This window comes from Ictidomys tridecemlineatus, chromosome 9 (genome assembly GCF_052094955.1).
Source record: "Ictidomys tridecemlineatus isolate mIctTri1 chromosome 9, mIctTri1.hap1, whole genome shotgun sequence".
NCBI lineage: Eukaryota > Metazoa > Chordata > Mammalia > Rodentia > Sciuridae > Ictidomys > Ictidomys tridecemlineatus.
This window is the reverse complement of record NC_135485.1, coordinates 141,541,216-141,554,217: the sequence shown is the minus strand read 5'-3', so window position 1 is coordinate 141,554,217 and position 13,002 is coordinate 141,541,216. Positions and strand designations below refer to the sequence as shown.

At 35.3% G+C, this 13,002-nt stretch overlaps 1 protein-coding gene across 3 annotated transcripts in view; it reads right to left on the bottom strand.

Moving 5' to 3' along the window:
• The window catches only part of Sclt1 (sodium channel and clathrin linker 1), a 172,694-nt gene that overhangs the window by 104,871 nt on the left and 54,821 nt on the right, over positions 1-13,002 (bottom strand). For all 3 annotated transcript variants that reach the window (XR_013425526.1, XM_078020706.1, XM_078020705.1), the window contains exon 9: positions 11,568-11,638. Coding sequence is in view for 2 of the 3 variants with exons in the window: in XM_078020706.1 (XP_077876832.1) it covers positions 11,568-11,638 (71 nt within the window). In the remaining variant the exon portion in view is untranslated. The remainder of the gene's footprint in view (positions 1-11,567; positions 11,639-13,002) is intronic.

Genomic DNA, 13,002 nt, shown 5'->3' with positions numbered 1-13,002 from the left:
TCAGGTGCACAATTTTAGAAATCAAATTAAGTGGTCACACATTCTTGTATAGCTGAAGGGCGTCAATTTGGAAGGTACTGTAGTAGCTCTGATGGGATGGGCTGAGCAAAGGCAGAAACAATACAGTGATGGAAAAATGAAGGGTCTGAGAGACAGTTATATGGTAGAATTGGAAAACAGAAGTTATGATCCTTCCTAGTTTTTTGAATCAGGAATTGGATGGTGTCATTCACAAATACAAAGAGAAGATTGAGAAAATATGATAATAAGCTCCATTTAGAATCTGTTGTATTTCAAGTGCCTCAGAGCCACCTGGGTGGATGAGATCTCATTAACCTAAAGAACTCTGAGCTAAAAAAATTTAATGAGATCTCACCCTCACAGAGACTTTCTAAGTCACAAAAGTGTGCATGAAATGAAATGGGGCAAGTTAATTTGGCTATCATGTCACACCTATACAGAAACTTATTAAAGACTCTTTTCTATCCTCAGAGGGCACACATATATTTTAAGTTCTCAGAAATTATAAATTGATTGGCAAGTTACATATTCTTTAAATGAAGACAGTATCTATGTCCATTACTAAGAAGACCACTCCTTAGTGGCAAAGTTATTTTTAACCAATATTTGGAGAAGAAATTAATATGCACCCCTATGCAAATACTTTAGTCCATCTTTAAGACACATTCTTTTACAAGTTAGTATTAAAAGATATACACATATGACGATCCTTTCCTTTAAAGGCAATGTAAAATTTTGAGTACGTGTGACTTGGAAAATAATCATTTCACAACTCTGCTGGATATATGTTGTAAACAAATATACAGAATGAAAAGGGATCTAAAGAGAACCAGCAGTTCAATCTCAATTTAAATGACTAAGCACTGAGTAGATCCAAAAGAAGAGAAGAGTGAGTATCTGCTAAAAATGAATGAGATACGTCTTCATGGAGAAGGCAAGCTTTGGCCAGATTTTAAAAGACTAAGGATAAAAGGCAAAAAGGAAGGAAGCAAAAGATCTTCCCAGAGAAACAGCAAAGTGAGCAGTTTATACATAAATGGAAGCCAGGGAGGATGAGGTTAATGAAGGTTCTTAAGAAAATAGGCTCAAGAGTTTTATCTACTGACAGGTTATCACTAAATACTCTCAAAAGGAAAATCACAAAAGCTTCAATTAGAGATTCATAGGATTTTAATTTTTTACACATTATTAGGCAACAAATGAAACTAATATGTTTCAGTAAGTAGAAACTTGTGTTTAAAGAGTTCTAATTTAGTTATTCTTGGCATGGTGATATAGAGCATCTCAAAACCTAAATTCTGGTAATGTCAATATGCCCATCATTCAGAATCTGTCAAACTTGAAAGCAACACCCTTTTCCCTAAAAGAAGCATCTGCTTATCCTTCTGTTCCCTCAAATCTGTGGCAGGAAAAGCAAGCATAGTTTTATGTATACAACTATGAACTGCTTAATGTTAAGCTATGGAATGCTGCCAGTAAATATTATGGCAAAGTTGCTCATGGACAACTCAACACTGAGACCTTCTAGGTTTTAGAAAACCCCAAATAGCTTTATCAATCTCAGTTTATTTTATTTCAATTTGTAATCTTTAGTCTAAGGATCTACAAGCCAAAGGAATCTTCCACACAGATGTCAAAAATCAACATATCTGTTCGCTCTTCCCCAGTCCACTCTGATTTTTGACTTACTTATTGCTGTGAATACTGTCAGAGAGCCAGGCTTAGAAGCTCTCTAGATTAGCAGTTAAAAGATGTGTGTTCTAATCTGACTCTTCCATGAGCCCTGGACAAGAGAGCTTCTCAGCTTTTGGTTCAGTTTCACTTATTTTATAAGTTTATTTTATAATTATTTTAAATATTATTTTATAATTTAACAGTGAAGTTAAATTAGATGATCATTAAAAGTTTCTGTCTTGCAACAAAATTCTAGGATATTTTCCCTTGACCTTAAGCCTAATAGCACCAAAGTTCCACCCATTTTCCTGTACAGAACCTTTCATATGCATTTTTATTTTTTATTTCCATTATCATTACATCATTACAAGTTTTTATGAGCCACTTTTCTTACTTTCTTACTTTTAGGATCTCTACATTCTGATTTAGCCTAGATGTGCCACAAGTCTTGTGTCTTTGTTTTTCCTTCCATTCTTTTCTGTGCCTCAAATGTGGAATTGAGTTGATTACACAATTCCATGACCCATTATCATTATTAGCTATAAAAGACTATTATCGTTTATTCTTATTTTATAATCCTCTCAAATTTCTCTCCATTTGATAAATTCCCATTAAATAAATGGTAATATCCTTGCCTATATTACATGCCTGGGTAAAACACAAGTTACATACGTGTTTTTATGAGACATATATCTCCACATATAAAATTACTTTTTAGATCTATATATGTTGACATAACTATATCTTTACACATGAATACTTGTTTCTAAATGATTTTTTCCAAAGAGATATTATTACACTTTCTTAACCATTCCTTTAGTGACCAATACCTAGGCTGCCTTCAATTTCCCGCTTCTACAGAGAGCGTCACTCTGCAGAGACAATGACTAGCTTGAAGTTGTGGTACATAATTTCTGGAAATGTTTTCATTTTTTTCTTTTATAGATACAAAGTATACACAAAATATACATTGCATTCTTTTACGATATGTATATTGAAAATAAATCTCTCTATATATATTGTTAAAATATATATCCATAATCAATACACATAGTTGTTTAAGCCATTTGAAATCTATATAAATCATACCATACTATATAGTCTTTGGCACTGTGTTTTTATACTCTATTTTATATTTTTGATACTGATGGTTGAATATGAAGAGTTACATGTTAAATATCCTCAATCCAAAAGTCTGACATTTGAAATGCTCCAAAATCTGAACCTGAGCACTAACATGATACCACAAATGGGAGATTTCACACCTGGCTTCATGTGTCAGGCCACAGTAAAAATGCAAGTGAACTAAAACTACTATATGAATTACCTTCAGGCTATGGGGATTAAAGTCTATATGAAACAAGTGAGTTTTTTGTTTAGACCTGGGGTCCAACTCCAAAATATCTCATAATACACATGCAAATTTTACAAAATTTGAAAAGAAATACCAAATCTGTAATACATCTAGTGCCATGCAGTATGGATGAGGGACACTCAACCTGTATCACATTGTTTCAACTTGCATTTTCCTGACTACTGTGATTTTTGAAATGTTTGCTCACTTTCTCTGCTCAATATTCTGTGCATTTTTATTTATTTTTACTGATGCTTAATATGTCCACAATACTAATCTGTTGTCAGTTATGTGCATTATGAATGTCTTCTATCAGACTGTGGTTTGCCTTTTCATTTGATTTATACTATTCTTTGTAACAACTTTTACATTTTAACATAGTCAAATACATCAATCTTTTCCTCTTTGACTTGTGTTTAAATCGTATTAAGACATACTTTCCTGGGCTGGGGTTGTAGCTCAGTGGTAGAGTGCTTGCCCTGCATGTGTGAGGCACTGGGTTTGATCCTCAGCACCACATAAAAATAAATAAGTAAAAATAAAAGTACTGTGTCCACCTACAACTAAAAAAATAAAAAAAAAAGAAATATTTTCCTATATGCAATGTATACCTACACTGAAACAAAAAACACCATGTTACTTCATTAATATGTATAAACTTTATGCTTATATGGACTGGTTCAAAAATAAATATAATTTAAAAGTTTTTTGTTTTGTCTTTAAAATAAATACTTCTCCAGCAAAATGTTAAAGAAAGATTCTAGGATATTTAAAAATAAAATCTGTGAAGTTTTGCTTCTCACATTTAGGTATTTATTCCACAAAATCAAATAAATACAAAATGTGAAAGGCAAGATTTTATCAATTTTTCTCATCAATAACAACCATTCCTAACATTATTCTCTCCCTACTGATTTACAATGCCAATGCTGTTATATACCAACCTTCTACATGTACTTTATATTCCATTATATTCACAAAACTCACACTTAGAAATAACTTGCATTTTATTCCTTTATACAAGGATCCTGGTTAGGATTACATTATCAAACCTGTCTCTCTTACACATACATAACTGACATAACTACACATTTGAAAACACTAGATGATTACACTGATTTCAATCATAAGGATTTGAAATACATTCTCATTAGAGAATTAAATTTTCTTACCCACATACGGGAGTTCTACATTTTCTATTTAGTTCTTTGGCATATCTTCTGTTTCTTTGTCAATATTTCTCATTTCTTTGTTGGGAATTTCTATTTTTTCCATTTGTTTTAACTTGTTTATAATTGCTCACTGATACATTTTCATTATGGCTGTTGAAAAATCTTTGTTAAATAGTTCTAGTATCTGTCATCTAGGAGTTGGTTCTAATAGATTATCTTTTTCATTCAAGTTGAGTTATTCTTGAATCATTAAGTGATGAATAATTTTTGGTAGAAATTTAAGTATTTTTAGTGTTATGAGACTGTGAATATTACTTAAGCCTGTTTTGACTGACTTCTTGTGACTCTGTTCTTTTAGAGGGAAAGGAGGTGGCCTTGTTTCGGCCTCCCAACTACGCCTCCACTGACATGGGTATAGGAGGGTCCACAGTTTGCTCCTGTATCATCTGGCTGCTGTAGACAGTTATTTTCTAAAACTTGTCATGCTAGGTTGCCCCTCTCCAGCCTTTGGCTTGAGAGAGCACGTCTCTGGGGGAGCTTTTATTTGGTCTGCACTTGGTATTGCCAGAGTTCTAGTTTCTTCACTTCCAAGTCTTACGTATAGGAGGCAAAAAAGAAAAACAACATAGGCATCATGCCTTGGTTCCTGAGGTACCTTCCTGACCTTTTTGTGGTGCTGTTCTTTCTCCATCTCTTAGTCTTGATTCCAAGGTTTTTAGTTGTACTTCCCAGAAGGAATAGGAAAAAGTACTGCTCCACATTCCTTCCCACTGTTGTTTTGTTTTGGTTTGTTACTGGGGACTGAATCCAGGTGCACTCTGCCAGGAAGCTACATTCCAAGCCCTTCCTATTTTTTTTTTTTTTTTTTTTTAGTTGTTGATAGTCCATTATTTATTTTATGTGGTGCTGAGAATCGAACCCAGTGCCTCACACATGCCAGGCGAGTGTGCTACCGCTGAGCCATAGCCACAGCCCCCCTATTTTTTAATTTTTTTCTTTTAATTTTGACACTACTAACCTGCTGAGACTGACCTCAAACTTGTGATCCTCCTGCCTCAGTCTGCCAAGCTCCTGGGATTACAGGCATGTATCACCATGCCCAGCATACCCCAGCATACCTGGTATGCCCACAGTTTTTTAAATAAAATTGTGTACTATGATTAAAATTCTACTTAAATTGTATCTTCCTTCTTTAGTTGATGGGTATTGTTGCTCGGTCTACTCAGATCATGTATAAGCAAAATGTTATTCACATATTCCTTAGGCTGGTATCTTGCCTAAACATCCTGTCAGAAAATTAAGTACTTCTCCTAACCATGATACCTCTTAATGCCATAAAAGTCATCTTGCAAAGGTTGTAGATAGAGGTAGACAGGAGGACCGCAGCCACGTTTGGAAACTGCTACAGTTCCTATCAGTGTGGGTCTGCTTCTGGCCTCTCCAAGTCTGTCCAGTTTGTCCATCTTTATGCCAACAACACTATATTCCTTTTGCTTTATATTAAGTGTTGATATTTGGCTTTGGAAGTCCCCCTAATTTATTATTCCTCTTGAAAAGTATCTTGTCTATTTTTAACCTTTTACATAACTATATAAATTTTAAAATCAGCTTTTCAAATTCTACAGAAATCCTACTGTTTTTGACTGGAAATTCATTGAACACAGGAATAATATTAAGCTTGTGCACAAATGTGCTTTTGATTTCCAAACATATGGTAATTATCTACATTTTTTCTGTTATTGATTTATAACTTACTAGCATTGTCATGAGAAACTGTGGTTTATGTTAATTCCGTCCTTCAAAAATTGTTAAGAATTATGTTTACAGCCCAGAATGAGATAATTTTTAAAAAAAAATGTTTTGTAGAGATATAAAAAGGAAGCAGGTTCTAAACTGTCCTTGTCAAAATCACAGTGACCTCTGTATTGAGTTGAATAGTGCCCTCTACATCTAGCCCAAATACATGTTGACCTAAAGCTTATTTGGAAATACAGAAAAAGCTTATTTGGAGATATGATTAAGTTAAGGATCATTTTGGATTTAAGTGGGTCCTAAAACAATGACTAGTGTCCTCACAAGAAGAGAAGACACACAAAGAGACACAGAAAATAAGCTCGTGTGAAGAAAAACTGGCAGAGATTGGTGCTGTGCTGCCATGAGCCAAGGAAGGCCAGGGGCCTCAGAGAGCTGGGCGAGGATGGAAAGTTTCCCCTTGGAGCCCCTGGCTGGAGTGTCAAGGAAAGGCTGCAAGCTCCAGCCAGGTGCTCCTCAGGAAAAACCTTCCCATGACTCGCTGCCTCGATTTCACATAGTTTTCAGAATAGAAGGGTCTGGGAGCATACTTCTCTATTATTTTTCGTCACTGTGTTTGTAGTAGTTTGCCTGGGACGCTGCTATAACCTCCATGTTGCTAACCTCAGTGGTCAGTGCGTAGACCTCATCCCTCTATCACTGGCTTGATTTAGTTGATGGCCACTCCTTCCTCCTTCCCTTGGCTGTTAGGACACTGCACTTCCTACTTTTCCTCCTAACTCACTGTTTTTTCCTCAGCTTCTTTTGCTGATTCCTACTTTTTTCCCTTCTCAATTTTAAGTATTTTTAAGTCAGAGTTCTCTTTATCGTATTTATGCCCTAGATGATCCATTCTAGATTTATGGCTTTAAACACTACTCTTATGTTCATCATCAAAAATTCATATCTCCAGTCTGAAATGTTTACTTAACAACTCACTTGCTCACTGGATATATTCACTGGAATCTCCAACAGTCACTGAAAACTCACTCTTGCCCAAACACCACCCCCACCTCACCAATTTGGCCCCTGCAGACTTCCCAGTCCATGGCATTATCATTTTTCCAGTTGCTCAAGAGAAAATCTTGGAGTCCTCTTTATCTGTCCCTGTTGCCTCCAGACAAATTATCAATGAAACTTCTTGAATCTTTAATACAAAACACTAAAAAACATAAAAACCAATCACATTTCCCACTAGTCTCCCCCAGGGTCCTCCTGGTCAATAGGATCTTTGGCCTGGGTTACTGCAACAGCCTTCTCATTGCTCCTCTTGTTATCAATTTTACCTTTCTACAGTCTACTTTCAAAACGGCAGCCAGAGTGATATAAAAATTAGAAGATCTGTCAATCCTCCTACTAAAAACCACTCTTATTTTTCCACAGCAAAACCCAAAGTCCCTATAGTGGCCTACAGGGCTCCATATCATCTTGTGCCCTTTCTCCACAACCTGTGTGACTTCATCTTTTGTTATTTTCCTCCTTGCTCACTCTGTTCCAGGTATACCAGGAAAGACTGTACAAGTGGTCACAAATTTTACTTCTCCACATTCCCAACTTTTCAATATGACACTGAAAATCCTCCTATCGAGTGGGGAATCTACTTGCCCATCCTTTGAATTGGTTAGTCAGGTGACCTACTTTGCTATGCGGTATTAACAAATATAATTCAAAAGAGGGTGGAGAAGTATTTACATACTGTGATTTGCTCTCCTGCTTTTCTTGAGAACCTTGCCATGCCAAGAAAAGAAGGACTTTTCTCATGACCCCGGTGAAGTCTGCCAATTGCCAGACAGACTGACCATCACTACTGACTATCTGACCATCCTGCTAGAAGATAGCTGGAGACACACAGACAAATTCAGTAGATCTCGGCTGAGTAGGCTCAGACAAGAAAATCTGCTCTGATGGTCCCCAAAATAATATTCTAAATATATCAATGTGTTGAGTCACAACAGTTTAAAATGGTTTGTTAATCAGCAATAGATAGCAGAGAGAGCTCACTTCCTTCCTGTTCTTCCTTGCTGTTCAATCCTGCCTTTGCAACGGCTTTGGGTTTACTTGGAACCCTGTCCCTATTTTATAAATCTGGTTTATCAATATTGTCACATCTTTGTTCAAATCAATCACAACCTCTCAGTAAGGACTACTCCAAATCTTTAAAATGCCACTCCACCATTATCCTAGCACTCCAGTAACCCCACCCTGATCTTTTATTTGTTTTCTGTATTCCTTTGGCCTTTTAGCTTATTTTACTTGAACACTGTATTTGTTCATTGTTTGCCTGCTCCTGCTAAAAGTAAGTTTCAAAAATAGAAAGGTATTTATTATAAATTGATGTACCCAGGTATCAAGATCAAACCCTGTACATAGTCAATGCTTGCTAAATAATTATTGAGTAAATGAATGCATTCAATGTTCTAGAGATGCCTATTAGATCAATTTGTTGATCACATTCTATTCTTAATTCTTTTCTGTTTATTTTATTTATCAATGACATGGAGTTGAAATCTTTACAAGGATTATGTCCACTGCCTTGTATTTGTCAGTTTTTGCTTTAACATTAGTATTTTTACTATACAGCCATTTTGAAAGGAAGTTTAAAAAAATTATAACAAAACATTCAACCAAGATGACCTTTATTTTAAATGTTCTAAATAGGTTTCACTTTATAAATATTAGTAATCAAAATATTATTTAACAGTAGCATTAAAATAATAACCAAGACTAATTTTGGGTTGTTTATCACTTACTTAATATTCTAATGCTGTACTAATCCTAAATATTAATAGAATAGAACAGACAGCCTTCAAAAGTTATTCTAAGAATGATACAGAAATATCAGTGGAGAGAAAATAAGAATTCAAGAAATAAATATAGCACATTCATTTAATATTATACTACATAACAATAAGAATGATAATATTATATCCAGCACTAAAAAAAGAATGATAATACTAATATGATCCTCATATATCAATAAGTGAAAAAGGCTATTCAACAGCGTTTATATTATCCTTTTACTAAAATATTCAAGTACACACACAAACCTAAACTTAAAAAGTTAACAAGTTATTTTAAATAATAAAATCATGAGATTTTTATTTCCTTTGTGTTATATCATAGTTGTATAACAGTGTATCTTGTTTTTGTCCCAGATTCTAGATCCCTGGTATTTCCTGAGCATCAGAATTATTTTTGTTATTTGTGCTGAACCTCTCGGATCATATCTATGTTCATGCTAATGGGATAACTTGTGGCAGGCCCCCAGAACCAGACTGGTTGTGGTGGCAAAACTGACCACAAGAACAGAGGGTTAGGGCTTTGAGGCCCAACCTCCCGATCTCCAGGGAGGGGAGTGGGGCTACAGAACTGATTCAATAATGCGATTAATGATCTAATCAGTGATATGCATGTAATAAACTTCAGTGAAAATTCTGAACACAGAGGCGTGGGTGAACTTCCTGTTTGGTGAACACACTGTCACACTGTGGTGCTAGTAGGATGACACATCTTGCTTCCATGAGCATAAAACGTGGAAGCTCTACACTGGGGACCTTCTCAAATCTTACCCTATAGGTATCTTCTTTGGGTGGGCCCAGTTTATATCCTTTATAATTAAAATGTAATCATAAGTATAATGCTGTTCTAAGTCCTGTGAGTCATTCCAGAGAATTACTGAGCCAGAGCAGATGAGGGAAATGTCCACATTTGCAGCCTGTTGGTTTGATGTGAGATGACCTGGGAGGTCCCCAAAATGGTGGCATCTGAATGAGGGTAACCTTAATGGGGACTGTGCCCTAAATCTGTGAAATCTATACTAACTCTGGATAGTTAATGTGAGAATCACATTGTAATTTGACATAATCTACTATCTAGAGTATTTTATAATAATAGAGTTTATACTGGTTTCATAATTTTTTAAAAAATATTTTTTAGATATTGATAAACCTTTATTTTATTTATTTATTTATATGCAGTGCAGAGAATCAAACCCTGTGCCTCACACATGCTTGGCAAGCGCTCTGAGCCACAACTGAGCCACAACTCCAATCCATGGTTTCATAATTTAAAAAACGATTTCCATCTTGAAAACAGTAAGATCTTGTAATTAAATAAACCATTGTTATTTTAAGCTATAAAATCAGTAACAGCTAGAGAAATAAAGTGAATCATGTAAAAGCCACAAGTAAAATGTCTAAGGAAATAGAAATTAAATATCTTATATTAAATCTGAAAATTGACAAAGGCAATAAGATCAAAATATAAAAAGCTGTAAATAAAATTTTGAAAAAAATTAAAGATTCTGCTTTTAAAAAACAATATCTTATTTTGTGGGGTAAAACACATGCTTGTATTTTGAAAGGCATAATGAAATAGTTTATTTAACAAACCATAATTTATATTACATTATTAAAATATTAAAGATATTTTCAAATGAATATTCAAGAACAAATCTTACATGATTGTACTTCTGAATTTTAAGTATTAGGACTAGGAGAAATGAAAGTGAAATTATTTTTTTAGTTATTTGGAGATTTGCCCGTGAAACCTATTAAATGCAATGATTATTAAACAAATGAATAGTAAATATACAAACAGTATTAAATTGTATAATTGGGGGGGGGATCCTGGGGATTGAACTCAGGGACCCCCAATCACTGAGCCACATCCCTAGCCCTATTTTGTATTTTATTTAGAGGCAGGATCTCACTGAGTTGGTTAGCACCTTGCTATTGCTGAGGTTGGCTTTAAATCCACGATCCTCCTGCCTCAGCCTTTCATACCACTGGGATTACAGGCATATGCCATCATGCCTGGCTCTAAATTGTGCAATTTAAAAAAATCCCATACAGATGGTCCCTATTTATGACGGCTTGACATTATAAAGGTCTGAAACAGAGACATATTCATTAGAAACCGTACTTTGCATTTTGATCTTTTGGGGACTATTGACAGGTGTCTGGGTGGCAGCACAGAGCTATAGCCCCAAGTCAGCCAAGTAATCACGCAGATTAACAGTGGGCTCTCTATAATGTAGTGTGTTGCCAAGCTATGGTGTTGGTAGGCTGGTACGTTAAATGCATTACTGACGTACAGTATTTTCAACTTAAGGTGGTTTTATTGGGACACGACCCGTCATAAGTCAAGGAGCATCTGTGCTGGCTGCCTTCTACTTTCCTTCCCTGGCTCACTCCCCACTCCTCTACTGGTGGTGCTCCTCAGTACTACCTACTAGAGAAACAGCAGATGTGGGAACTGTACAGGAGTCCACAGAAAGACAGGAAGTAGTGTTTTGTATGTAAAAATATTTTCTTAAAGGAACTAGTTTTCTTCTGTATCACACCCCTCCACGTGTATGCTATAATTATTTCTTGACTAACCATCTTGATTTTAGTCTCTTCCTGTCCCACATGATCAGATATATAAGAAGCTACTGACAGATACTTAATAAAAGAAAGAAAAAAAAAAGAACCCATAAGCAAATTATGGTATCACGAGCTCCTGTAAAAAAAAGTAATTACTAATAAAATAACAAAATTCAGTTTGGAACATACCTGAGTTGTGCTCGGAGTTGCTCAGTTTCCACACTTTGTTCGGATAATGCTTTCAGATAGTGTTGATTACTCTGTCACAGGAAAAGAAGAAAGACAATCAGTATTAGAACATTTAAGAACTATTTTTAAAGATTAACCATAAGGCATATAAGTAGAAAAAAATGAAATGAGAGTCATGAGAATGATATTGTGTTTTGAGGGTGAACCACGTCCCTGGTCGTCTTTCCTCATCTTTACTTCAGTGGACACCTGATTCGGTTCAGACAGCCTGATCTGCGTTTCTGTCTTTGCTTGCTCTGGAAACCTGGTCCTCTTTTGCTCATCTACCTGTGAAGCCTACACATGTAGAACAGCGTTCCGCCTGGCATGACTAAAGGTGTTGGTGTATTGGTAACCTGAGCCTGTGTTCTTCCCTGGCTTTCAGATCTCATTAGTGGTATCAAGTTTCAGCCACAGAGCTAACTCACTCAATTTCAAAAGTCCTTTATTAGCTTCCTTCTCTTCCCCACTCCCTTGCTGGTGTTATTTGGTATTATCTCCTAAGTAACAACATGATTTAGAACCCTTTCCTCAGGTTCACTTACTTACAGAGGAATTCAAAGTAAGATATGAGGCAACCCTCTACCTGGAGAAAAGCTTTTTTTAAGGGAAGTGACTTTTTATCTGTTTTGGTTTTACCGTGATGGTACAAATTCCTTTCCGGCAACACAGACACACGTATATTTATGTTGGGCAGGAAGAAAATGAAATCAAGACTATACATAATTATATTATACATAATATAATGTAGACATTATATTACAGTTACCACTTGATGGATAGTCTTGATTTCAGTCTCTTCTTGCCCCAACAGATCATGTTTGCACCTCTCCTACTAAAGTCCCCAAGGCAGCTTTTAGGTGCTTCTCTCATCCTCTATCCAATTTCATTGATTTCAGATTTTTAACCCAAGATTAGATTTACCTTTCCTGAGATACTCACATTCTGCCTGAATTTAACCCTCAACACCCTGACTGGTGCACTCACTCTCAGGTTAAATTGACTACTTATTTTCTGCATTTAGATAAAATTTAATTTGTAACTTCACAATGCAAGCCATATTATATTTACAAATTTACTTATTATATTTATAAATTTACATATTATATTTAGAAATTTACATATTCTTGGTTATTATATGAGCCTTTTTTGAGGACTGCTTCTCTCAGAACTCTCAGAGCCTGTTATATGAGTCAGTACATGGGAGGCATGTAGACCTTTGAGGAATGAATGAGGGAATACCTTATTGAGACAAAAAGCAAGCCTTAGGATTTAGTTGTTATATGGAAAAGATGATTATCACAGACCAGAATTTAGTATTAAGTTCACAAAGCACAATTAAAAAGATCAAAAAATCAGAAAAAAAAATATTGAGAGGTAGGTAGATTACACCATA